The following is a 25,962-nucleotide window of genomic DNA, read 5'->3' on the forward strand; positions in this document are numbered from 1 at the left end:
TTGCTTGCTCTATCAGTTGGTGTGAGAGGGGGGGCTGTAAAGTCTGACTATGACTGTGAATTTGTCCTTTTCCCTTTTGTCTTCTTTCAATTTTGCTTCATTTATTTGGCTTACCGCTTTCTTCAATGTTGGAATTTTTTTTTTTTTTGAGACAGGGTCTCACTCTGTTGCCCAGGCTGGAGTGCAGTGGCATGAACATTGCTCACTGCAGCCTCGACCACCTGGGCTCAAGCAATCCTCCCACCTCAGCTTCTTGAGTAGCTGTAGGCACATGCCACCACACCCAGCTATCTTTTTATTTATTTATTTTTATTTTTATTTTTGAGACAGAGTCTCGCTCTGTCGCCCAGGCTGGAGTGCAGTGGCCGGATCTCAGCTCACTGCAAGCTCTGCCTCCCGGGTTTACGCCATTCTCCTGCCTCAGCCTCCCGAGTAGCTGGGACTACAGGCGCCCGCCACCTCGCCTGGCTAGTTTTTTGTTTGTTTGTTTGTTTGTTTGTTTTTTTAGTAGAGATGGGGTTTCACCATGTTAACCAGAATGGTCTCAATCTCCTGACCTCATGATCCGCCCATCTCGGCCTCCCAAAATGCTGGGTATCTTTTGTATTTTTTGTAGAGATGGAGTCTCACTACATTGCACAGGCTGGTCTCAAACTCCTACGCTCAAGTGACCTGCCCACCTCACCCTTCCACAGTGCTGGGATTGCAGGGGTGTGCCAATGTGCCTGGCCAATGTTGGAAATTTCGATTCAATTTTTATTTTCTGATTCCATGAGACTGAAAACGCCCTACTCAGCCTCTGAGCCTCTAGCTCACTCTGTATAATTGACAGATGCTGCTACGGGAAAAGCATCCACAAATGTCAGGCTCCTCTCTCTGGGTTTTCTTTTTCTTCTGGAACTTGGCACAGCAATTCTTTTTTTTTTTTTCTTTTTTTTTCTTTTTTTTAAAAATTATACTTTAAGTTCTAGGGTACATGTGCACAATGTGCAGGTTTGTTATATATGTATACATGTGCCATGTTGGTGTGCTGCACCCATTAACTCGTCATTTACATTAGGTATATTTCCTAATGCTATCCCTCCCTACTCCCCCCTCCCCACGACAGGCCCCAGTGTGTGATGTTCCCCTTCCTATGTCCAAGTGTTCTCATTGTTCAATTCCCACCTATGAGTGAGAGCATGCGGTGTTTGGTTTTTTGTCCTTGCCGTAGTTTGCTGAGAATTATGGTTTCCAGCTTCATTCATGTCCCTGCAAAGGACATGAACTCATCCTTTTATATGGCTGCATAGTATTCCATGGTGTATATGTTGGCACAGTAATTCTTTACTGTTTTGTGAACTCCACTCACTCCCAAAAGATTTTAAAATATATTTTGTTTAGATTTTCTAGTTCTCATCAGAAGGGAATAGTAAAAATTACTTAGGTCCCTATTACTAGAAACAGAATTTCACCTTTATGTTTTCATATGCATACTTGACAAATTACCAGTTACCTAACTCCCGAATAATACAAGGCTTCCCAAATATTTCATTCAGGACACTCCATCTTACATACTATTAAAAGATAGTATTTTATTTCTACATTTATCCTAGCTCCAGATTTATTATTATTATTATTTTGTACTCAATAGTCAGTGCTTTGTCATCTCTCTGGGCTAGTGGGTCCAGTTTATTACTCACCATCTTACTGAAATTGCAGCCTTTCAAGTGTCTCCAACTTTATGCTGGAGATTTAGTCCAACTCCCCATCTGAAATGGGTCCAATACCTCATCTCTTTTTTCTTTGTGGACATAAGTACCCAAACCCCTAGTCGTAATTGGGTATAATAGCTCTCAAGACTACTAGAGGATTGACTGCTTTGGCTTTTAGCATCCTCTTTGCTTCTGGCACTTGAAGATTTCTCTTTTTTTGTGAGCCAAGACATGCAATTTAAAAAATTGTTACATTAGGCCGGGCGCGGTGGCTCAAGCCTGTAATCCCAGCACTTTGGGAGGCCGAGACGGGCGGATCACTAGGTCAGGAGATCGAGACCATCCTGGCTAACACGGTGAAACCCCGTCTCTACTAAAAAATACAAAAAACTAGCCGGGCAAGGTGGCGGGCGCCTGTAGTCCCAGCTACTCAGGAGGCTGAGACAGGAGAATGGCCCGAACCCGGGAGGCGGAGCTTGCAGTGAGCTGAGATCCGGCCACTGCACTCCAGCCTGGGCGACAGAGCGAGACTCCGTCTCAAAAAAAAAAAAAAAAAAAAAAAATTGTTACATTATATCCAACATTTCTAATGGTTTATATAGAGATAGTTTGAAAATAGCCTAGTCTGCTATTTGGCCAATACTGTTCATCTAGTTCTATTACTTTTCAGACAGAAATCAGAATGTCATACTCCTCTATGTCTAACATTTATAGTTGTACAAAGCAATATATGAAAAGTGTTTGCTTCTAACTATTCTAGTCAGAACTGTCTTGACTAGCTTTAACCAATTAGCGCCTAATCTTATAAAGGCCCTTTCAGTTCAGTTTTTAATGTCTTGGGGGGAGGCCGTGAAGGGGAACAGAATGATAATATCAGCCTTACTGCAAGAACTGAAATTATAAATACAAATTATCAGAGATTCAGACCAAGATTCGGGACCAGGGGTTCTTTCAGGATAATTCTACCTGAGCTACCACTTTTTAAGCCAAGGCCCACCTTTTTAAGATACGTTTTTCTGTGTCCTAGACTTTTCTCACAACCTGATGATACCCTGTACAGCTTTCCATTCACGTTTCCACCCCTTCCAATTTGGATTTTCAACTACACCTTTGTCAGTACAGCTCTTCCTAAAGTCATCAACAAATTCCATGTTGATAAATCCAATGGGCACTTCTCTGGCTGTGCCTTACTTGACCTCTCAGCAATATTAGATGTAGTTAAACACTCCTTTATTAAAAAGTGTCTTCTTGGGCTTTAATTACACCACAATCTCCTGGATTTCTTCCTATCATTCACCGCCTTCTCCATCCCAGTTTCCTTTGATGGTTCCTCTTTTTTCTACCTGATCTTTCTTCAGGGCTCTTCTATTCCCTCTTTAGGGATATCAACCAGTTATTTCCATGCCTTTAAATACCACCTATATGCTAAAGATGGCCAATTTTATATCTCTAGCCCTGGCCTGTCAGAATCATATATCCTACTGGTTGCACTGACATTTTCACTTGGCTTTTTACATATATCTTAAGGTTAATCTGTTTGATCTTCCACCCTTATTTTTCCCTTAGCCTTTCTCATTTCATTAATGACAGCATTATCTGTCCATTTGTTTAAGCCAAACTTTTATTTTTCCCTTTCCTTCATCCCTTATATCCAATTTTGAGCAAGTCCTATTGATTACATCTCTAAACTATATTTCAAATCTATACAACAGCCTTGTGAGGTATAAGTGTTATTACTTTTATTGCATTCTTACACAAACAGAGATTAAGACAATATGTTAGTAAGTTGCCTAAGGGTCCATAGGTACTAAGCAGAGGAATCAGGGATGCAGTTATCTTTATTTCAAATCCACTACTCTTTCCATCATACCCTGACCTTCAAAGAATGCTTATGAGTAAACTTATGAACAAATTGATCCAGATTATAATAAAACTCATAATCATGGCTTTTTCAAAAGAATATTGTCGTCTACTGAAAAATAACTTTGCTATCTGTGGAGTATATTAATATCAATGCCTCTAAATATATTAAACTAGTTTCAGAATTTGAGACTGTGGAAGAGACAATCCGGCTTCCAGAACACCCTCTTTTCCTTTCAGGAATATGTGGCCTATTGTTCCCAAAACATATTTCATTCTTCCCGTAGGTTTTTATCCTACTTCTCTTCCTCCAGCAAGGGAATTAGATCACGAAAGAGGCTTCCCTGCTTTTATGTTGGTTTATCTACTGTCATGACTTTATTAATATTCAACATTTCTCAACAAAAAGTCAAAGTGATAAAGGAAAGAAACTCAGCAGAGCCAGTACACATCATCATTATTATACTGTCTAAATACTGAGTAGCATTTGAAGATAAGAAGGATGTGTACTTTAATCAACCAGGGTTAATTTTATATGCTTAAAATAAATGCAAATATTGTTAGTATGATCAGGGAAACCAGCTGGTTGTCATCATTGACATCTTTACCTTTTTCATATTTTGAATTTTATTAGAAAGTTATTATCTTTCCAATTAATGAACTTGTCTTTCTGAATGAAGTTAGGGCACTGTTTTATTAGGATTTTTTTCCCCTAGTGATATCTTATAGTATCGTAAAATCCCTGCAACATTATCTGTGATCTTAATGAATTTTTAGTGAAACCCACTTGGCATTTGTTTGTCATTAATCTCATTTCTAAGCCTTGAATGCCGTTGTCATTTTATAGACTTCTCAAAATCAGTTTGGCTTAGAGTTTTATATTATTCTTAGAGACTTAACTACCTCTTTTTAGAGTTTCTTGCACATTCATTCAGATGCTAGAGATCTTTGTGACATCTTGTTTATATAAATTGTTTGTTAACATTTTGTTTAAAATATAAGTATAGGCAGGGCATGGTGGCTCACATCTGTAATCCTAGCACTTTGGGAAGCCAAGATGGGAGGATCACTTGAGGCCAGAAGTTCAAGACCAGCCTGGTTAACATAGCAAGACCCCATCTCTATTAAAATAATAAATAAAATATAAATATAGACTGGGATTTTTGGTAATTCTAATGTTTTTTGGAAGAATGGATGCTGGTTTTAACAAAATATGTTAATATATCTTCTTTGAATTCCCCACAGAGCTGTGTACCATGGAGTGTGGTAGCCATGGAGTCTGCTCAAGAGGAATTTGCCAGTGTGAAGAAGGCTGGGTAGGACCAACATGTGAGGAACGCTCCTGTCATTCTCATTGTACTGAGCATGGCCAATGCAAAGATGGAAAATGTGAGTGTAGCCCTGGATGGGAGGGCGACCACTGCACAATTGGTAAGTACCACCATACTTTAATCAAAGTAAATTGAATTAGTTGAAGTTAAGAGCAGTCTAGTGAGTCAATCACTAGGCATTTAGTAGAATTTGAGGTTGGAGTAGAGGAGGACAAGGAGGGTTGGTTACAAGTTTTAAAGTTTTGTGAACTGATAAGTTTCTTCTTTTGTCGATGATATTCTACTTATTTTTTGTGTTGTTTCATTTCTTATTACTTCAGCATTCCTTATGTTTTCTGCTTTCAAGTGCTTTGAGTTACTCAAGTGAAAGATGTTACATTGGAATAAAGTGTCATTAGTTAATAAGAAAAGTGCTTTTGTTGTGAAGATAACATTCTCTGCCCGTTTTTTCCTTTTGAAAAGTATAGGTTGTTTTGGTTGAAAGCACTTAGAGGCAATTTCATTAAATGGGACTACTTTAACAGGGGCCATTCAATATCATTATAGGCTGTCTTTAATGTATATGAGGAAGCCACTTCTGACCTATCATCAATAGAACATTTGTGTTGAATTGTTTATCTGGTAGTGTAGAGAGTTGGTCCTGAAGCCACCACTCTCTCTTCACCCCTTATTGCTAATTTCACAAAGGGAAAATGATCTGTGAATACGGAAAAGCTTATGTAATAATTAATCGATCATGTGATCTTCACACTATAAAAGATATTAAAAATAAATATTTCAGTTATAAAACACTTTCTTTTTCTGAAAAAAAAAAAAAGCAAAGCCCTTAACATATATTTCTATCCACCACAAAGGTTTCTATGCAACAAACCTTTGCATAGAAAGGTTGTCACTAATACAGAGTAACAAGTATGATTCCCATTGTTCAACTAAAGAAAGTGGGTCATAGAGTGTTCCAGTGGCATTCCTTGACTACGCAGAAAATTCCTGCAGAGCAAAGGCAAATGTGGGCCTCTGGATGCCCAATTCATTGTTTGTAGGCTTTTCCCTCACTAGACTATACTACAGCTTTCATTTTTAGGTGAAAGTATTTTCTTATAATGGTTGGAACTTGCCAAAGTAATGTATAATATATATAATACATATAACATATAATCTTCATAAACTGCATTACTTCTCTACTAAAGGTACAGTAAGTCTTGTTCTGCGACTGTGGGAAATATTTAAGATTCATTAAAAAGGCGGAGAGGGGTGAGATTCAGATGTGTAGCTTAAGTAGTTACATTCCTGTACTACAGTAGGTTTATTGCCTTTACATAAGAGGATTTAAATATTGTGATGATTACCATAGGTGTTTACTCCAGAACTCCCTTCTAAAGATATTACTAATAAGAAGTTGAAGCCAGTGCTCTTTCACAGAAGTTATTACTGAAATGTGAAAATGCAGTATACTTCTTATACTTCTAATGAAATATGACACTTTTTAGGAAGCCTAATAGAGTTTCTTGAAAAAATGCCATTAATATCATTCTCACAGAAAATATTATTCACAGACTACACAGACCCATGTACCCAACTTTTGAGCTGCAGGCATTTCAGCAGTTCACAGTTTGCTGTTCTCCTCCTAGGCAACAGATGATTAGTACATATTGTATAGCTTTAGTCTGAAATTCATTTGTCATATAGTCAGAAACTCGTTTGATCATTCTTTTCCCCTCCCTTTTAGCTCACTACTTAGACGCTGTCCGAGGTAAGATTTTTCTCACTAATTTTATAACAGAAATATATTTTTAAAAGAAAATATGCATGTGAGAAAGAAAGGGTGGTGTGTTTTGCCATTTGTGTTGTTTGTTTTTATTTTTGGCAATCTTATTTAAATATAGTGTTCTCAGTTTCATGCTAAAATTGTCACACTAAAAGGTAATTTGTTTTTTCAACATCGAAGAGTCACTTTTTGCCATAGTATAGAATGGACTGATAAGCAGTTTTAAGGACTATTTTCTCTTGTCTTTATATTGAGTTCTGTATATGTGTGTGTGTCTGGATCTGTGTGTGTAACACAGGTAATTATTAAATAATTTTAATACTTTAATAATTATTAAATAATTTGGTTCAGAGGATGAACTTTTTCTTTAACATAACAATGTAGCTCCAAGTCCATATACAAGGACTCCTAAGTCCTTACAAGGGCAGGAGAATTATCCTCCTAGAAGTATCCCATCATACATCCCTCCAGGGAGCTTCCTTTAACAGAGACAGCAAAGGTTTTTCTGCCAGATATCCTAGTGCCTTTCACTACCTCAGCTTCAGAAGCTTAATATGTCCCAAATTATTCTTTATTTCATCTTAATTATCTATTGCATATCCATTAGAATAGAACTACAAAATTTCCCTTCTCAAACGTATGTATGTTCATCATATGCCATGTAATGAGTATATTACATACATAAAGCTTTCCATATTTTCTAACAGCCATCTCTCATTTTATTTTTAAATTTTTTCTTCCTCTAGTCTATTGATAGTTGTTTGGAAAACTATTTAGAAGGAACACTGGATTACTTCTACAGATTTTTAAAAATTTTTTTTTGTTTTTTGTTTGTTTTTTGTTTTGCTCTTTATGCTTTTGGAATTTTATTTCAAAGAAAGAAACTGAAATGAATATTGACTGGACTATTCCCTGTAAAATTCAGGTCTGGTCCTGTGTTGCTACTAGGAAAACACCCAGTAGCATTATAGTTGCTTTCTCCATTCATCTGCCCACTGCGCATGTGGCACATGTGAAGTTACCCTTTGCCAGAGCTGAACTCCAAACTACGGGTACAAAGAGTAGGGCATCCCTGAGAAATTTAAAGTCTAAAGAGGAACCATTGTCAGTGTTGATGCTTCATCAATGAATAAAAGTTATTTAAATGCTACACTTTCCTCTTGACTCGATATTTTCCAGTTTTCTATAATTCAGAAAGTCTAAATCTAGCATGTATTAATTCCATAAACCCTTATTTAACATTTAATATTATTGTTACAAGCATAATATCATGCAAGCTTTTGAGAGAGATACCATAGAAGTAAAGATTTCAATCCTTAGCCCGCAGATGAATAATAATCTTGAAGAGAAAAGGTGAATAAATATGAAGCAACTACAGCACATTTCTAAGGCACCATGTGAAAAAATACTTAATGGTGTGGTCTGAACTGTATACCAACATACTTAAGTTCTGAAGCAATACATCACAAGGGAAAATCAGCACAAGCTAGAAGTAGTAAGGGAAAGTTTTTCTTCACAGGGACTGCTATCTTTTCCCAACATATTGGCCATAACTAGATACAGTGTCATCCATATAGTTTTGATTGAGATGAGGAGATATGTTTATTGAAAAGAAAAAAGAATTTTTGCTTCTGCCATAGTTTTCTTCCTATGTGAACCAGGGGTTGGGAATTGGGGTTAGCATTAATAAAGCTTAATTGGCTCTCTAAGGAAAACCACTGCAGAGTAAGGGATAACAAGTTCCCTGGGAAGGTTTTGCAAGCAAGCAAGCTCCTCTTCCATTTATTCAACACCTCATCTGAATGGGGCCCAGATGATTAGATGCTTCCCTATAGGCAAATACATCATTGTTTGCCAATCCCACTCTGATGTCTCTGTGATGGTTACTCTCTGATGTCTTTTCAGATGGCTGCCCAGGACTCTGCTTTGGAAATGGACGATGTACCCTGGATCAAAATGGTTGGCACTGTGTGTGCCAGGTGGGTTGGAGTGGGACAGGCTGCAATGTTGTCATGGAAATGCTTTGTGGAGATAACTTGGACAATGATGGAGGTGAGTCATTTATAAAATGTTCACGTAAGAAAGGAATAGCCCAGCCTCTAGCACAGTGGTAATCAACCTGGCCAAGGGTGAAAATTAGGAATCTCTAGTATAAATGATACTGAGTTATATAGGGTAATGCTACCTTTTAGTCTCAATCACATTAAGAAATTACTTACTGAATATTTACTATGACCAGGCAGTACTCCAATTTTTTTTGCACGTGTTATGTATCATTTAATTCTCACAATAACCCTATGAGGCTTAGGTGCTACTATTTTCCCTACTTGTAGATGGGAAAATTAATGCTCTGGGTGGGGATAGTAAGTGACTTATCCAGAATCACATAGCTAGAGAGTAGCAGAGCCAAGTCTCCAATTTAGCACTATGTGATTTCAGAGCATATTTTCTCAACTACTACACCATGCTACCTTCCATACCCATGGCATTTATCATATCAAATTAAATTAACATACCACTATTCAAGTTGTCTGATGTTAGCATGGTTTGCACTAGACACACTAAAATATTTTTCTTTGTTGTTAGTTATTTGGAACTCCCTCTTGTGTGTCTACCTTTTAGTAACACTTTATACCTTTCAGAGGACATAGCATCAAGACAATTTTTGGTAGAATTTTAAATATTTAATCAAGGAGCTGCGCATGATATTTTTTAAAACCGTATGTGGCTCCAAGACCTCAGAGTTACCACTTCTCTTAGGAAAGCCAACAAAACATCTAACATACTGTACGATCAGACATCAAAACTGCCCAAACCACCTCTGAATGAGCCTAAAACAACAAATCCTCACTTTCCATATACCTTCTACTTGATGAAACATAAAATTAACAAAAAAAAATTTAATTTCTGTATATTAGCTTAAACTGAAATATATTATTAAATTTGACTCCTCATATTTCTATATCTGCTTAGACAATTGCATTCCTTGTCATTTGAATTCAGACATGGGGCAGACTTATATTAATAAGGTAGCAGTCATGGCTTAAGCATCAAATTGCAGTGTAAGAGTTTCTTCCTTTACTTGTTCTGGCTAACAGTTAACCTTTAAAAGTTTTAAGACCTTATCAAAATTAAGTGGTGGCAACTTTGTGATTAAGAACACAGAGATTTGAAGTCAAACTGTCTGGATTCAGATACTAGCTCTGGCTCTTATACTAACTGCATGATTTGGGGCAAGTTTTATGATATCTCTATGCTTCAATTTCCTTATTTCTAAAATGGGGTTGATGATATTAAATGATATTACCATTTTTCCCTATAGTAGAATTAAGATGATATTGATGATAAATATAGATTCAGTTCTACTTTGAGATGGAAAGATAGATTGAATAATTAGACACACACTGTCTAATAGGGTTGTAATAAGGATTACATGAGATAGTTCAAGTGAGCCACTTGAAAGATAGTAAACTACACCACACACACACACACACACTTAGAAGAGACTATTTTCTGAAGAGACTGTTTACTACCCATATAACTTGAAAACCTTGTTTTGGAAACTGGAGAGAAGTTTTTAATCTAACGATCCACTGATAAACTATTTAGTTTATGTTTATGGTCCTCTAAGACTCATCTTCACTTTCCTTCTTGTCATTTTCATTATATGCCTTTTACCTGGAACGTCTTCATGCCTTCTCCACCCATTATTCTCTGTCCATACTTTAAGTCTCAAACCATATCTCCCGGGAAACTTCTGACATCCATCTCCTTAATCACCCATGGTGTTGATAATATGCACCATACAATCAAACACCTAATTATATTCTGTATATGGTTTTCTTGTTACATGTTAAGCATGACCCATCGCCCATTGTTATATTCCCAATATGTTGAAAATAATAGTATCTCACTTGTATTCAGGATTTACTATGTGCCAGGCCCTGTGCTGAGCCCCTTACGTGAATTATTTCATTTAATCCCCATTATGTAGGAACTTTTTTTTTTTTTTGAGACAGGGTATTGTTCTGTCTCCCATTCTGGAGTGCAGTGGCACAATCTCAGCCCACTGCAACCTCTGCCTCCAGAGCTCAGGTAATCCTTCCACCTTAGCCTCCTGAGTAGCTGGGACTACAGGCACACACCACCACGCCTGGCTAATTTCTGTATTTTTAATAGAAAAGGGGTTTCACCATGCTGCCCAGGCTCATCTCAAACTCCTGGGCTCAAGGGATCTGCCTGCCTCAGCCTCTGAAAGTGTTGGGATTACAGGTGTGAGCCACTGCACCTGGCTAGGAACTACTATTAACACTACTTTACAAATTAGGAAACTGAGACACAGAGAAGTCAAGTAAGTTGTTAAAAATCACATAGTAAGCAAATGATAGGTCCTGGATGTAAACCTAGGTGGTCTGCTTCATTCTAAAAAGAATTTGATATAATAATAGGAATTTCTCAGTTATGTATTGATTAAAAATGTTATGCTCAGAAAACACATTAACAACCTATGCAATTATAATTTCTGGCTCAGTTAAGGTTGAGCCAACGTTTCCTGCCTTAGTAAAGTAATAAAAATAATTAAATATTTAATTATCACCATTTTTTATGGCCTCAAGGTCATCTCAAGGCAGCCAAAATGTTTAAAGAATGGATCAATTAAATATTAATGAATTAATGAATTATCAATTCTCAATGCCTGTGGTCTATGTAGATTCAGAAGACATAGAAGATTTCACTGAATGTGTATTGACCTGTGAACATTCCTTAAAAATATGTCTCTATATGCAAATTAAATATCAAAGACTTTGATATGAGCTCAGTATATTTTTATGATTGTCTCTTTAGGGAGCAGGGGGGAAGGCTCCTTGAGATTTCCAATCACCATTTTTCCCTATAGTAGGATTAAGATGATATTGATGATAAATGTAGATTCAGTTCAACTTTGAGATGGAAAGATAGATTGAATAAACTCTGAAAGCCCCATGACTAAGATTTTAGACCAATAATTCCATTTTTATACTGTTCAAACATTACCCCCTAAGAATACATTAAATGCCCTTCATTTGGTAGTCTCAGCTTTCCAGCTATCCATAATGGCTGGTTTCATTTAGTTAAATATGACTAATTATTAATATTTGCTTAATTTTAATACTAATATACTTGTTTGTGCATGTGTGTATATGTGTGTGTTTTAATTACATTAGAAAGTACCAATTGAACCTTTTTGGGAAAAAGTGGTCCTAATTTTAAAAATGCAATTCTTAAGAAATCTTCCCAATCAAAAAAAAATCACTTTCAAGCATTTGCTTCAAGTAGCTGCTACCTGATTACTCCATATTATAACTGATACTTAAAGAATGGTGGAAATTTTTTGCATTCTAATCAGTTTTGAATACTCATTAGTATTGCTGCTACTTCCTGCAGCTTTGACTTTAGTTACACTCTGATTCAATGCATTGTGATTCTCAGTAACTAATTGGGCTGCATTGAATATGTGGGTGACACCGCTGGTCCAGAAACTACCTAAAAGCTCCTTGAACAGTAAAAACAGAACAGAGAAGAAATAACATTTCGATGTTTTTTCTTAAGTGCAAAAAAGGAAAGCTATCTTACGTGTTATATATATAAGAGCTAATTACTATAGAAGTCACAAACCTAGGAAATGTCTTGACCTCATTCATCTCTTTAATCAAGAAGCGCCTACCACATGCACAACCCTATACTTGGAGGAAAAAACTTATTATGGTTACCACATTTTCATTTGTTAATTATGTGTCCTAATTTGGAGTTTGTTACATATGATCACCATACATTACATGCACGTATGAATTAACATCAGAAAAAAGTTTGAACATTATATTAACTGAGTCAGAATAGCTAAAACATAATAGTGAAAGGAAGATAGAACTATCAGACATTAAGGCATATTTGAAAGCTATGATAATTAAAGCAAAGTGGTACTGATGTGAGAATAGACAGATTAATGCAACTGAATAAAAGCTCTAGAACACACCCAAGTACAAAATTTAGTATATTATAAAACTGGCATCAAAAATCAATGGGGAAAATAAGCATTATTAAATAAATGGGACAACTCTTAAGAAAAATGCCTTAGATTTTTTAATTCATACCATATACTAAAGAATAAGATAAATAAAAATATTTCAACTGGATTAATGAGTTAAAATTAAAAGAAAACAAACAGAATTTTTAAAAAATAGGTGATACATCTTACAATGAGAAAGCACTTTGTAAACATAAAAAGAAAAGAAACCATAATAGGAAAAAAAAACAATAAATTTGACTTAGAAAAAATTTAAAACTTTTTTATAATGTTTAGCTAAATGTGCAGACTATCCAATATCTAAATATTTGCAGTCATCAAAATCTACACTATATAGTATGGTAGTCACTGGCCACATGTATTTAAATTTAACTTAAATAACATAAAAAATTTAGGTTCTCAACTGCACTAGTCACATCTCAAGTGCTCAATAGCCACACGAGACTAGTAGCTACTGTACTAGACAGCACAGTACTAGAGCATTCTCATCTTTAGGAAAAGTTATATTGGATGGTGATGATCCAAATGTCTCACTCAAATGTTTACCTTTCAGCCAAACATTTCACATTAAGTACCCAGTTTTCCATTAATTCATTACTACTTCTTGCCAACTGTTGTGCTTGGCACTGGGGAGAAAATGATAAACAGTACAAGTTTCTGCCTTCATGGAGCTTATGGTCTAGCAAGGCAGATAGATATTAAACAACCCACACAAATATGAGGGGACTGCAAATAGTTCATGGAGAAGGGGACTTAAAATATAAATATTTAAAAATATAAACTTTGTTTCTCAACAAAAGTATAAACTTTATTTCTACATCAAGTTCAAGACAATTTTGTAAGGGATGAGTCCATCCTGATATAACTGAGGGTCCTGGGAACTTAACCAGTCTTCTTTACATTGTTAACTGAAGAAAAATGGGTGCCCATTAAAGATTTTTTAAGATTAGGAAACAAACAAAAAAAAATTAGAAGGAGCCAAATCAGGACTGTAAGTAAGGTAAATGAGTAATGATTTCCCTTTGAAACTCTTCCAAATTGCCCTTGTTTAATGAGAGGAATGAGCAGAAGCATTGTCATGGTGGATTAGGACTCTCTGGTGAAGCTTTCCTGGGTGTTTTTATGCTAAACCCTTGGCTAACTTTCTCAAAACACTCTCATAATAAGCAGATGTTATCATTCTTTGGCCCTCCAAAAAGACAACAAACAAAATGCCTTGAGAATTCCAAACAGCTGTTGCCTCCTGGGTTCAAGCTATTCTCCTGCCTGAGCCTCCCAAGTAGCTGGAAGTATAGGTGCATGCCACCCCTGTCCCCCCCTCCCCCCGGCTAAATTTTGTATTTTTAGTAGAGATGGGTTTTCACTATGTTGGCCAGGCTGGTCTCGAACTCCTGGCATCAAGTGATCCGCCTGCCTCGGCCTCCCAAAGTGCTGGGATAACCATTGCTCTTGACCAGTCCACTCTTGCTTTGACTGGACCTCGTCCACCTCTTCGTAGCCATTGTTTTGATTGTGTTTTGTCTTCAGAGTCATACTGGTAAAGCCACGTTTCCTCTCTTATTACAATTCTTCAACAAAATGCTTTGGGATCTTCATCCCATTTATTTAAAATTTCCATTGAAAGTTCTGCTTTTGTCTGCTGCTGGTCTGGGAGTAACAGTCTTGTACTCATCAAGTGGAAAATTTGCTTGACTGTAATTTTTTAGTCAGAATTGTGTAAGCTGAACCAATTGAGATGTCTATGGTGTCGGAACTGCTCCTGCTGTTAATCATTGGTCCTCTTCAATTAGAGCACAAACAAGATTAATTTTTCCTCACAAATTGATGTGGATGACCTGCTGCTGCAGGCTTCATCTTCAACATCGTCTTGTCTCTTCTTCCAATGGGTTATCCATTTGTAAACTGCTGATTTCTTTGGGGCATTGTCCCCATAAACTTTTCATAAAGCATCAGTGATGTCATCATTCTTCCACCCAAGTTTCATCATAAATTTGATGTTTGTTCTTGCTTCAATTTTAGCAAAATTCATGTTGCTCTGACAGGGACTCTTTTCAAACTGATGTCTTATCCTTCTTAGTGGCTCAAACTAGATCCTGTTCAGATGTGTTACAACAAGTTAATATGACTTTATTTTAGTGCAAAAAAAAAAATTTGAACTCCTTGCATAATTTTCTCATGATACACATTTTCCATGAACTTTTTGAAGATCCCTCATAGCTATGTATTTACAACTGTGAAGAGTGCTAGAAAAATTTTATAATTTTAAAATTGTGTTATTCTATAAATGTGCATGGGGACCTGACCTAGTCTGGGTGGTGAGAGAGGCCTCACATGAGTCAGGGGAAGAATGTTCCAGGCAGAGGAAATAGCATGTACATATGCCCTGAGGTGGAAATGTACTAGGCTCTAAAGTAAAAAGCAAGTCTTTGTGGCTGGAACATGAGTGAGGAAGAGATTAATATGGAAAAGTAGGCAGGGGCCAGATCATACAGAACATTGTTTTATAAGATCTTCAGTTACCATACAAAGATTCCATTTCATTCACTCTATTTATGGAGGAAGGAAAGTGGTCTCTGATATTGTGGAAATATTTTCAAGAAGGCTCAAAAAATGTAGAGTAAGAGTGTTTAATCCAAACAGCCTTTTTTCTCTGATCTTTTAAGTATTTATCACGTTTGTCCAAGCTTCTGTGGTATAAACTCTTCCAGTGGTCTATATTCATATTCATTGGTAAAATCAATAAGTTAATTGCCTAAAAGAGAATGATCTTCCAGGAATAATTCTTCATAACAAGTCACCACTCATTAAGAGCAATAGCTATTTGCAAGTCTCTTTTATTATGTAGTGTTTCTGGATCTAGAAAACAGTACCACGGGTGAGTTATGAACACATATAAGCTCATGGATCAATGAGCCTCATGTTTGGAATGGCACCAGCATGCTTCAGTGTTTAATAAATAGGAAAATGAAAGACAAGGAACAATGAATTTATAACATTTACTCTATTTAAGAGTCAGACATCTTCACATTTACTTTTGAGATTTGGTTGGAGACAAAAGACTTGGCATCAGAAAGCATATTTCTAATTATTCTTTTCTCACCATACCCCTTTAATTTCTAAGCAACCCATTTATTAATGGATCATCACTTAGTTGTAAGAGCCTAAACTGCCCAAGTGCCTCCAGATGCAACTGCAAAGTAGAAAATCTCAACTCTGTAACTGTTCACCACTGCATGACTGGGTCCATCACATTATCTGCCAACTAAGGCTACTAATACTTGACATCTGCCTACTTTGCAGTGATGAAAATGAATGAGAAAATAGTTGAAATACAGTCATTTGAAGTGGGTGATAAAAGTGTGTTATCAATGAAGCATCTATTAATAACATAATTTGGTATATTAGTTGGATATTTATTAATCTCTAGGCAAATTTACAAATGTCATCGAAATAGGACTTTTATGGCATCTGTTTATTCATTATTCAAATATATAATGAATGTTCAATTTTTGAGGGGGGTAGAGTCTCGCTCTGTCACCCAGACTGGAGTGCAATGGTGCAATCTCGGCTCACTGCAACCTCCGCCTCCTAGATTCAAGCTATTCTCCTGCCTGAGCCTCCCAAGTAGTTGGAACTATAGGTGCATGCCACCCCCGTCACACACTCCCCCACCCCCGGCTAATTTTTGTATTTTTAGTAGAGGTGGGTTTTCACCATGTTGACCAGGCCGGTCTTGAACTCCTGACATCAAGTGATCTGCCTGACTCAGCCTCCCAAAGTGCTGGGATTACAGGCGTAAGCCACCGTGCCGGGCCTTGAATGCTTACTTTAAGCCAGGTACTGTTCTAGTCATTGAGGAAATAGCAATACATAAAAAAGATGAAATTCATGCTTCCATAAAGCTTATATTCTAGTTACAAGAGGCAGAAGTTAAACCAAATTTTAAAAATACATATTATGATAGAAGGTGGTAAATGTGATGGAGAAAATTTGTTTTTTGTTTTTTGTTTTTTAAAAAAAAGGCAAGATGGTTACCAGAGGCTGGCAAGGGTAATGGGGATTTAAAGGGGAATTTGGGATGGTTAATGGGTGCAAAAAGATAGTTAGAAAGAATGAATAAGATCTACTTTTTTTTTTTTTTTTTTTTTTTTTTTTTTTTTTTGAGATGGAGTTTTGCTCTTGTCGCCCAGGCTGGAGTGCAATGGTGCTATCTCAACTCACTGCAACCTCTGCCTCCTGGGTTCAAGTGATTCTCCTGCCTCAGTCTCCCAAGTAGCTGGGATTACAGGTGCCCACCACCACGCTCGGCTAATTTTTGTATTTTTAGTAGAGACGGAGTTTTCCATGTTGGCCAGGCTGTTCTCGAACTCCTGACCTCAGGTGATCCATCCACCTCAGCCTCCCAAAGTGCTGAGATTACAGGCATGAGCCACCACGCCTGGCCAAGACCTACTATTTGATAGCACAACTGGGTGACTACAATCAATAATTTAATTGTGCATTTTTAAATAATTAAAACAGTATAATTGCATTGTTTGTAGCACAAAGGATAAATGTTTGAGGGGATAGATACCACATCATTTATGATGAGATTATTATACATTGCATGCCTGTATCAAAATATCTCGTATCCAATAAATATATACACCTACTATGTACCCACAAAAATTTAAAATTAGAAAAACAAAAATTAAAATAAAGCAAGAAAAGGAAGGACAGGGACTGTAGGACAGGGGGAAAATTTAAATAAGGTAGCCAGAGAAAATCTCACTAAGAAGATGATATCTGAATAAAGACCCAAAGGAGGTGAAAGTTAAGCCATGTTGATACCAGAGAGAAGAACATTCCAGGAATAGTGTGTGCAAAGGTGCAAAGGTCATGATACAAGACATTGGGAAATTAAGGAATAGCCAGAGGAGTGGGAAGGAGATGGGGTGGATCATAAGAGGTAAGATCTGAGAGGTAAGAGGGAGATGGCAAAGAATCAGACTGTGAGGTAATAAGTCATTGTCAAGACTTAGGCTTTTATTCTAAGTGATATGAAAAGTCATTGATGGCAGGTAGGCACCAGGAGAACATGAACATTAGTGGCATTCTAGTTACAAGAGGCAGAACAATGTATTTTCCCAACCCAGAAAAGTTTAATGGTATGTGGTTATAGCAACAGTAATGATTTGGGCAGGCCATATCCTGAGTGCACTTGAGTCTCTCTCACTTTCTTTTTCCTAATACAGTAAAATCCAGGGGAGAAAATCAGCCTGAATAAATGAATAATATGAATTATAGACTATTTCCAGAGGAAATACAGTCCTCTTACCTTCAATACATATAAAGGCGACAACTAAGCTAACAGGAGTGCCTAGTAGGAGGCCTGCTTTAGTAAAGAGTTGTGAATGATTTATAGTTAGTTCACTGCTTATGGCTTTCTAACATGTCTAAGAAGATTTTGCTTTACTGAGTCATTGTCATTGGAATGATCAGCCCTTCCATTTTATTTTCACTACTAATTTGCTCAACAGACCCACTGTTCTATAGATGCTGAAAAGCTTAAGCTTAAATCCAGCCCCTGTCCAAATGGTCACAAATTCTGAATCAATCAAATCCAATGAATGAAAAGTTTCTGTAGTATTAGTGTTTGTCTACTCAGAGTCACATAAGATCCTACCTACCTGACAACCTAACCAAGCATAGTTCATAACATGAACACATTCCAACAACTGGAACATGCTACACAGAAGTCAACTGCCCTCTGGCCAGTGATAAGGCAACTTCAAAAGAAGTAGGGTTGAACACTTTAAGCTGCCATTGCAAACCATTGGCATCTACCCCTAAGACTCTATCCTTAGATTCTTTGCAGTCTGTATGTTTTAGAATTTGGTATAATAACAACAGCTAACATTTATCAAGTGCTAGCTATGTACTAGATAGTAAGCTTTTTATGAATACCTTTCCAACTTTATTGAGGTATAAATGGTATACAAAACCTGAACATAATAAATGTAAATAATTTGGTCAGTTTACACATACTTATGTATAAACTCATGTTACCATCACCACAAACAAGGTAATAAACATATCCATTATATCCAACGGTTTTCTTCTTGTCCCTTTGTTTTGGGGCAAAGTGTGTGTGTGTGTGTGTGTGTGTGTGTGTTAAGAACCCTTAACATTAGGTTTACCGTCTTAAAAAATTGTTAAATGCACAGTACCTCATTATTAACTATAAGTACTATGTTGTACGCAGACTTGCTCATCTTATAACTGTGACTTTATACCCATTAAACAACTCCCTATACCCCCATAACGAATCCCCAAGTAACCACCATTCTGTCGTCTACTTCTATATGTTTAACTATCTTAGACGCCTCATATAAGAGCAGTCATGGAGTATTTTTCCTTCTATGACTGACTTATTTCACTTAGCCTAATGTTCTCCAGTCTATGGCTATACCACCCTGAATGCACCCAATCTCATCTTTATTATAGCATGTGATACTTACAACAACCTATAGAGTGAGTATTGTTATTTACATCTTACAAATGAGGAACTGACTTGTCCGGGATCGTACAGACTGTAAGTGGCAAATGAAGATTAGAGCCAAAGTAGGGCTGTCCCGGTGGCTTATGCCTGTAATCCCAACAGTTTGGGAGGCCAGGGCAGGTGGATCACCTGAGGCCAGGAATTCAAGACCAGCCTGGCCAACATGGTGAAACCCCATCTCTACTAAAAATACAAAAAATTAGCTGGGCATGGTAGCAGGTGTCTGTAATCCCAGCTACCTGCGAGGCTGAGGCAGGAGAATTGCTTGAACCCAGGATGCAGAGGTTGCAGTGAGCAGAGATCATGCCAATGCACTCCAGCCTGGGCAACCAAGCGGAAGTCTCTCACAAAAATAAATAAATAAATAAATAAATAAATAAATAGAGCCAATGTAGTCTCTTTTTGTTTTGTTTTGTTTTACCTTAACCAATTCATGTGCTCTAAATGCCTACATATATAGTCATGCACTTGGAAGTCCTACAGCCTAGATCAGTACTAGTAGTACACACTGTTTAGATGATGATGTTGAATGTGTGATTTGCATGCATAACACTAGGTGTTAATATGACTCCCAGGTTACTTCCCACTGCAACTACATCTAGCCTCCCCTTCTTCATGTGTAAAATAGGGATGAGAATATCAACCTAACAAGCTTGTTGAAGGGATTTGTTGAGATAATACATGTGGATGTACCTAGCACCTGGCAAATATTAACTAATCTATACGTGTTTTCAAATCCCTTTGTATAACCTACCATGAATTAACTGCCCATTATTATCAAGGTGATAATACAAGTGCTGTCTCTAAACCATATATATTTGTAAATTCATTTTTCAGGATTAGAAAGTAATACAGGTTTCCCCTGTATCACTCATATTCCTTCATCCATTTCCCCTTTCAGCCACGGGGATACAATTAGTCGGCAAAAGTTTACTAGTGATGACTTGATCACAAAGCAAAGAAACCAGTGCTTCATCAGCACCAATTGAGCCAACTGGCAAAGTCCCAAACTGGTTGGCAAAGCTAGGATCAATGAATGCCATAGATAGTCCTTCAAGACAGTGTAACCTCCCTCTTTTTTAGCTACCTACTATTTTTGTTCCTTTGAAGAGAACAGGCCCTGAAAGTAAAAATCAGTTAATATTTGACATGCCCATATCTGCCACGCTGAGCTTGGCTGTCAGTAGGGTGCCACAGCTTCCAATTCTGAACAATTAGAAAAAAAAAACTGTTGATAGCCAAAAAACAAAGCACATATTCAGCGTGATTGTCATTTGCACTTCTTTGCAACAGTCTAGACATACTATATGGGGTGTTAGCCAATGTGATAATTGGTAAGTTCATCTTTGCCCATGAACTGGACTTACCTACAAATTATAATATGGGGTTTGCATGCCATTATTGGTCTGCTTGCCTGAGGTCTTTCTACACTCAACAGGAGCCTTGCTGTTGTCTCAGAAAACAGAGGTCTTAAAGGGTCAGCCCTACATAATAGGCAATTATTAAATATGAAACTTTAGCTTGGAATGTATAGAACATTACTAGATGACAATGTGAGTCCCAATTATGAATTGGTTCTATGTTTAGATTTTCTTAGTTTTTTTTAAGATCGTTTTTGGCATTAGTATTTATTTAAAATCTATTTATTTTGAAAAATAAGTCGCAATTTTGTGGTTGACAGGTTGAAACCTGTGACTGCCCAATGTGATTATTACTAATGCATTCATTAATATTTGCCAGGCATGACACTAGATACTTCCACATATATTAGCTCAATAATAACAAATTCACTATTCAATAAAAACGTGAAAGTGACTGCCCATTTGAAAAGCAGTTTTTCATTGTTTAGTGCATTATGCACCAATTCCAGGCATCAGAGAACTCTTTTAATCAGCCTGATATTTTAGCCAGCTTTTCAGCACATCCAGATGTTTAATTAGCAGAGTAAAGAGATAATGTGCTAATAAGAGGCTGAGAACAGCGTATTGGAGGGAGAGGTGGTAGTGGCATCTAAAATCCGTAAAAAATCTGTTCATATAATTTGCTGAATGATGGGAAAAGGGGAAGCAGAAAGAAACTTCTTATTGAAACAAATTCACACTAAAAAGTCATCAATGAAAAAGAAATATGTATACAGAGAAATAGAAATCAGGGGTAAAAATACATTGAACAAACAGGGAAGGCAAGAAAAAAGCAAACTGCATTTTAAATCAAAGTACTGTCTACAGTACAGGGAATTTGAAAGGACCACATGTGGGGAAAAATATTTCCCGGGTGCCCTAGGGCTGCTGTTCCAAACGTCTACTCTCTTGGTGTTCCTCGCTTTCATTGCCCCCAGCTGTGGTACACCCCCCTCTAACTCCACGGGAGCAGACAAGTGGGGGAGAGAGAGCAAGCAAAAGAGCTGCAGGAAACCAGTGCCAGTAACTTGCTGCTGCAGCAGCCTTAAGGAGACGGTGATCCATCCGAACCTTCCTATTCCAAGGCAAGCCAAGAAGATTAGTGTCTTTATGTTTACCCTTGTTAAACAACTGAATTAGAACCACTTGCCTTCTTTAAGGACCTAGGAAGGACTTTAATTTTTTCGCTTATGGGGCATGGAATGAAGTGTCCGCATGCTCAGTTAATCACTCCAACCCCTTCTCTTTGCATGTAACTCTCTTAGAGCCCTTCTTACATTTTTGGTAGTATAAGAGTTAGCTGTTTACATATCTGTTTCTCCTACTAAGCCCAGAGCTCTTGAAAACAGGAAAAGGGTATTTTTATCTCGTAACCTCTCCAAGCACCTAACAGTATTTTGCACCTGTTAGATTGTCAGTGGTCTCCCTGCCTCAGAATCCCTGTTCCCCACATCATTTCTCTACCAAAGAACAAAGCCTTTGTATGACTTTTTTTTTTTTTTTTTTTTTTTTTTTTTTTTGTGGTACAGCAGTGGATTCAGCAGTCTACAGCAAATGGTGAAGGGCCAGAAAATGAAACAGAGAAAGTCATCGCATTCATATATGTCAGGTTTAATAGTAATTGCGTCAAAAAACTGCTATTAGGCATGTTAACTCTAGTTCCTTCTATAAATTCCTTTAAAAACTGGTTCTGCAACTTTAGTATGCTTCAGAATCACCCAGATTAAGTACGCATAATCCTGGTCTGTAAAAATTCTGAGTCAGTAGTTGGAGCTCAAGAATATGCATATTTTATAAGCTCCCTAGGTAATTGACAACACATTTGAAAATCATTGCTCTAAATACCTTTTTTCACCATGAGAATCCCAACCTCTATTTTGAGCATTACCAGTAGACGACAATATTGGGAGGATTTTTTTAAAAATACAAATTCAGGTAGCAAGTACTTGTTAATTGTGTGCTTATAGATGTGCTAGGTGTGCTTACAAGAAATCATGGCATTGTGAAAGAATGGTCTCACTGAGGAAGAAGAAATTTCTAAACAGTGATATCTAACAGAATTGTTTACCCAAACTCTAAACAATAACTATATAAACTATATTCTCCAGATGATAAATGCGGGAGAATTCAGGAAAGAAAGATTTATGAACGAAATAGTTTGAATTTCTGTGGGGTGCCATGTGAACTCAGAGTGAGTGATAATTCATGAAAAATGTGAATTTAACAAGTTCTGAACTCAAAATAAGGTTGATTATCTTTGGCTATATTTTAGATTTTTCTCCATTTATGTATATTTTAAACTATATTGTTTCTCTTGAAGCTAAATAATCGATACTGATTTTGGGTTTTATTTCCAGATGGTTTAACTGACTGTGTGGATCCTGATTGCTGTCAACAAAGCAACTGTTATGTGAGTCCTCTCTGCCAGGGCTCACCAGATCCTCTTGACCTCATTCAGCAAAGCCAACCTCTCTTCTCTCAGCACACTTCAAGACTTTTCTTTGATCGAATCAAATTCCTCATTGGCAAGGACAGTACTCATGTCATTCCACCTGAGGTGTCATTTGACAGCAGGTACATATATATTTATTTTATTCCTTAATGAACAATGGTCATGTTTTTCCTTAACTATGAAAGGAAAATATCTTCTAAAGATCAGGTTACTTGCCATTCCACATAATCCACATTAATTTCTTTTTCAGGACTTCTCTGGAAAGCCAAAACCCTTACTGATTAAGGAAAAAACTCGTTTCTAGAGATTCTGTATCATAAAATTATGTGTTTATGTTTGTGTATGTATATTTATAGTATGACTTTTAATAACAAAAACAGGAGGGAAGTATAATTTGCAAATTTATTGTTTAGCTTCTGGATTGATTCCTTGAAAAAATCTTGAATTTCAAAAACTAAATTTTAAGTTTTATTTCATGATGGAAAATGTTTCCATAGGAAAGGGTTGAATAAGTTTGACATCCTAGTGTGAAATGCAAGACTCGTGAAAAGTCTGTCTTCCAGGAAAGTTCAAATGCATGAATTGTCACTTAGGACCTCAGACCAAAGCCCAACCCATAAGGCAAAGAAATATTTAAAAATAAACTTACTTATATGAAGTATAATAACATGAATTTGCTCATTGTTATTCTTCATCTTCAGTGATGATATATTTTACTAATTAGCATTAGAGGTAAGTCACTAAAGTCAACATTTCCAGGCACAAAAATGTTCTCCTGTATTCATTCCACAAGTCGATATTTTACTGGCCTTGTAGACTATTGCAAATAGGAATTGTTAAGAAACATGGAAAGTATTTGTCCAGGAGCTCCTGTCTACAGCCCACTCCCTCAGTTGAAGCCTGGTGGGAGTTATCATTCCCCAAGAATAACTTGGTCAAGAGTTTATATTGATATCAGTGACAATCTAAGAAAATTACAACTCCATCTTGACCTATACACAGTAGAAAAGGGGAAAAATAAGATGTGCATGGAAATTTCAAACTCTCAACTCCCTTCCCTTCAGTTGTATACTAGAACTGTTATTAAAACTCAAAAGTTTTCAATTTTTTTTATTGTGTAGTTCTGACTTTTTAGGTCTCTGACAGAACCCAAAATCCAAATGCCAATGAATCACAAGAAAGGGCTTTTCTGCCAGGGGATCTAGTCAAAGTTTTCCTTCTTTCAAGAGATTCAGTCATCTCCATTTTGAAGTACTTCTTCCAGTTTCAATAACAACTCTGCAGTGACTTTCAGATGGGGTATAGTCAAAGTAATTATTTAGATAGTCGAGACTTATTTTTTATACACCAGAGGAACAAAAAGAACAAAAGGCAGCCATTATCCCTATTTTCCTACTTAAGGTAGAGGTAAGACATCAACTCTGTAGCTTTCTTCACTCAGAGAAAAGTTGATCCAAAAAAATGAAATGAAGTGAAAGAAATAACCTCCATGACATGGAGATGTGTTAAATGACTCACTAAACTCAAATAAGGGGAGAAAGTCAGGACCTGAGAAAGACAAGAGACAAGTCATTGTGACCCAGAGCAGAGCATGTGAGCAATAAACTTATAAAAGTGAGGACAAACTTAAACCCCTGCGGTTCAGCTTCATGCATCAGCAGCACTTGCCAGCCACTCAGAGTGAACAATTACTTGTGGTGGTTAATGCCCTTCTCCTCATCCTGGTTTGATTGAGTTTTCCTCATTCTTTTGTAAAATGCTCCAAGTTATCATTTGGCTCTGCAAGTCACATTTAAATTCAGAACGATGGGTCTCCTTCATCCAGGGGTCTCAGCTATTACAGATATATCCATTCTGTCAGAAAAGGCAAAGGCCTTTTGCAAGGAAAGTAGCTGAGGACAAACAATCTATTTCCTCTAAAAAATCAACACATGCATTTTTATTTGGGATATCTTTGGGCAAAATAAGTCCAACTCTGATCACATGTATGTAAATCATAATAGCTACAGTCTCTTACGTCTATATAGTACTTTTTAGTTTACAAAGCAAACAAACATACATTATGTCATTTTATCCTTACATTATCCCTGCAAAGTAGATACTTGTATTAGGTGCATTTTATATATAAGGAAACTGAGGTTCAGAGAGATTAAATAACTTGCCCCAAATCACACATGCAGCAAGCTTGCATTGTAGCAACTCTTGTAACCTTTTCATTACGCCACAGCTGCCCCATTTCAATGTGTCCTTAAATAAACCTGGTGATGTGAACCAAATTTATACTAGGTAAATGGTATTTGGGTCAACACAAGAAACTTAGAAACCAGATGACACTTTAAAAATCCAGTTCAATTTAATACATTTCAGTGACATCATTTACAAACTTCAAATCAGTGCTAATGAACTTTTTCTTTGTAGATCACAATTGAATGACTCATGAAATGGACGTTTTGCTACATGTAAATTATCCTTGAGCATTTGTTATGTCAAAGATCTCATGCTAAACTTTTACATGTGTTATTTAATCCTCACGAAAATTCTATATGGTAGGTACTATTACTATCTCCATTTGTCAGGTGAGGAAATAAGAACAGAGATGTCAAGTAAATGACTTGTTCAGGGTCACAATTAATGAGTGTCAGTCAGAATTTGAACCCAGAATTTGAACTGGTGCTGACAGCCAGTCTCTAAACCACTATGCTGGGCCATTTTGGCTACTTAGAAAGCTGGACTAGCTGACTCTGAAATACTTACGGGTCTTATACATCTCAGACTGTAGGATTGCTCTCAGACAGATCTGGGACACTTATGTGCCATAATCAGGTGAACAAACCACTTTGCTTTCTAGTTTTTGC

At 36.8% G+C, this 25,962-nt stretch overlaps 1 protein-coding gene across 5 annotated transcripts in view; it reads left to right on the top strand.

Annotated features, from left to right (window-relative positions):
- Nucleotides 1-25,962, top strand: part of LOC105468440 (teneurin transmembrane protein 1) — an 839,487-nt gene that overhangs the window by 646,576 nt on the left and 166,949 nt on the right. For all 5 annotated transcript variants that reach the window (XM_071089007.1, XM_071089006.1, XM_024788669.2 and 2 more), the window contains 4 exons: nucleotides 4,800-4,985; nucleotides 6,612-6,635; nucleotides 8,556-8,702; nucleotides 23,013-23,229. In XM_071089007.1, coding sequence (XP_070945108.1) covers nucleotides 4,800-4,985; nucleotides 6,612-6,635; nucleotides 8,556-8,702; nucleotides 23,013-23,229 — 574 coding nt within the window. The remainder of the gene's footprint in view (nucleotides 1-4,799; nucleotides 4,986-6,611; nucleotides 6,636-8,555; nucleotides 8,703-23,012; nucleotides 23,230-25,962) is intronic.

The sequence above is a fragment of the Macaca nemestrina genome, chromosome X, assembly GCF_043159975.1.
Source record: "Macaca nemestrina isolate mMacNem1 chromosome X, mMacNem.hap1, whole genome shotgun sequence".
Lineage (NCBI taxonomy): Eukaryota > Metazoa > Chordata > Mammalia > Primates > Cercopithecidae > Macaca > Macaca nemestrina.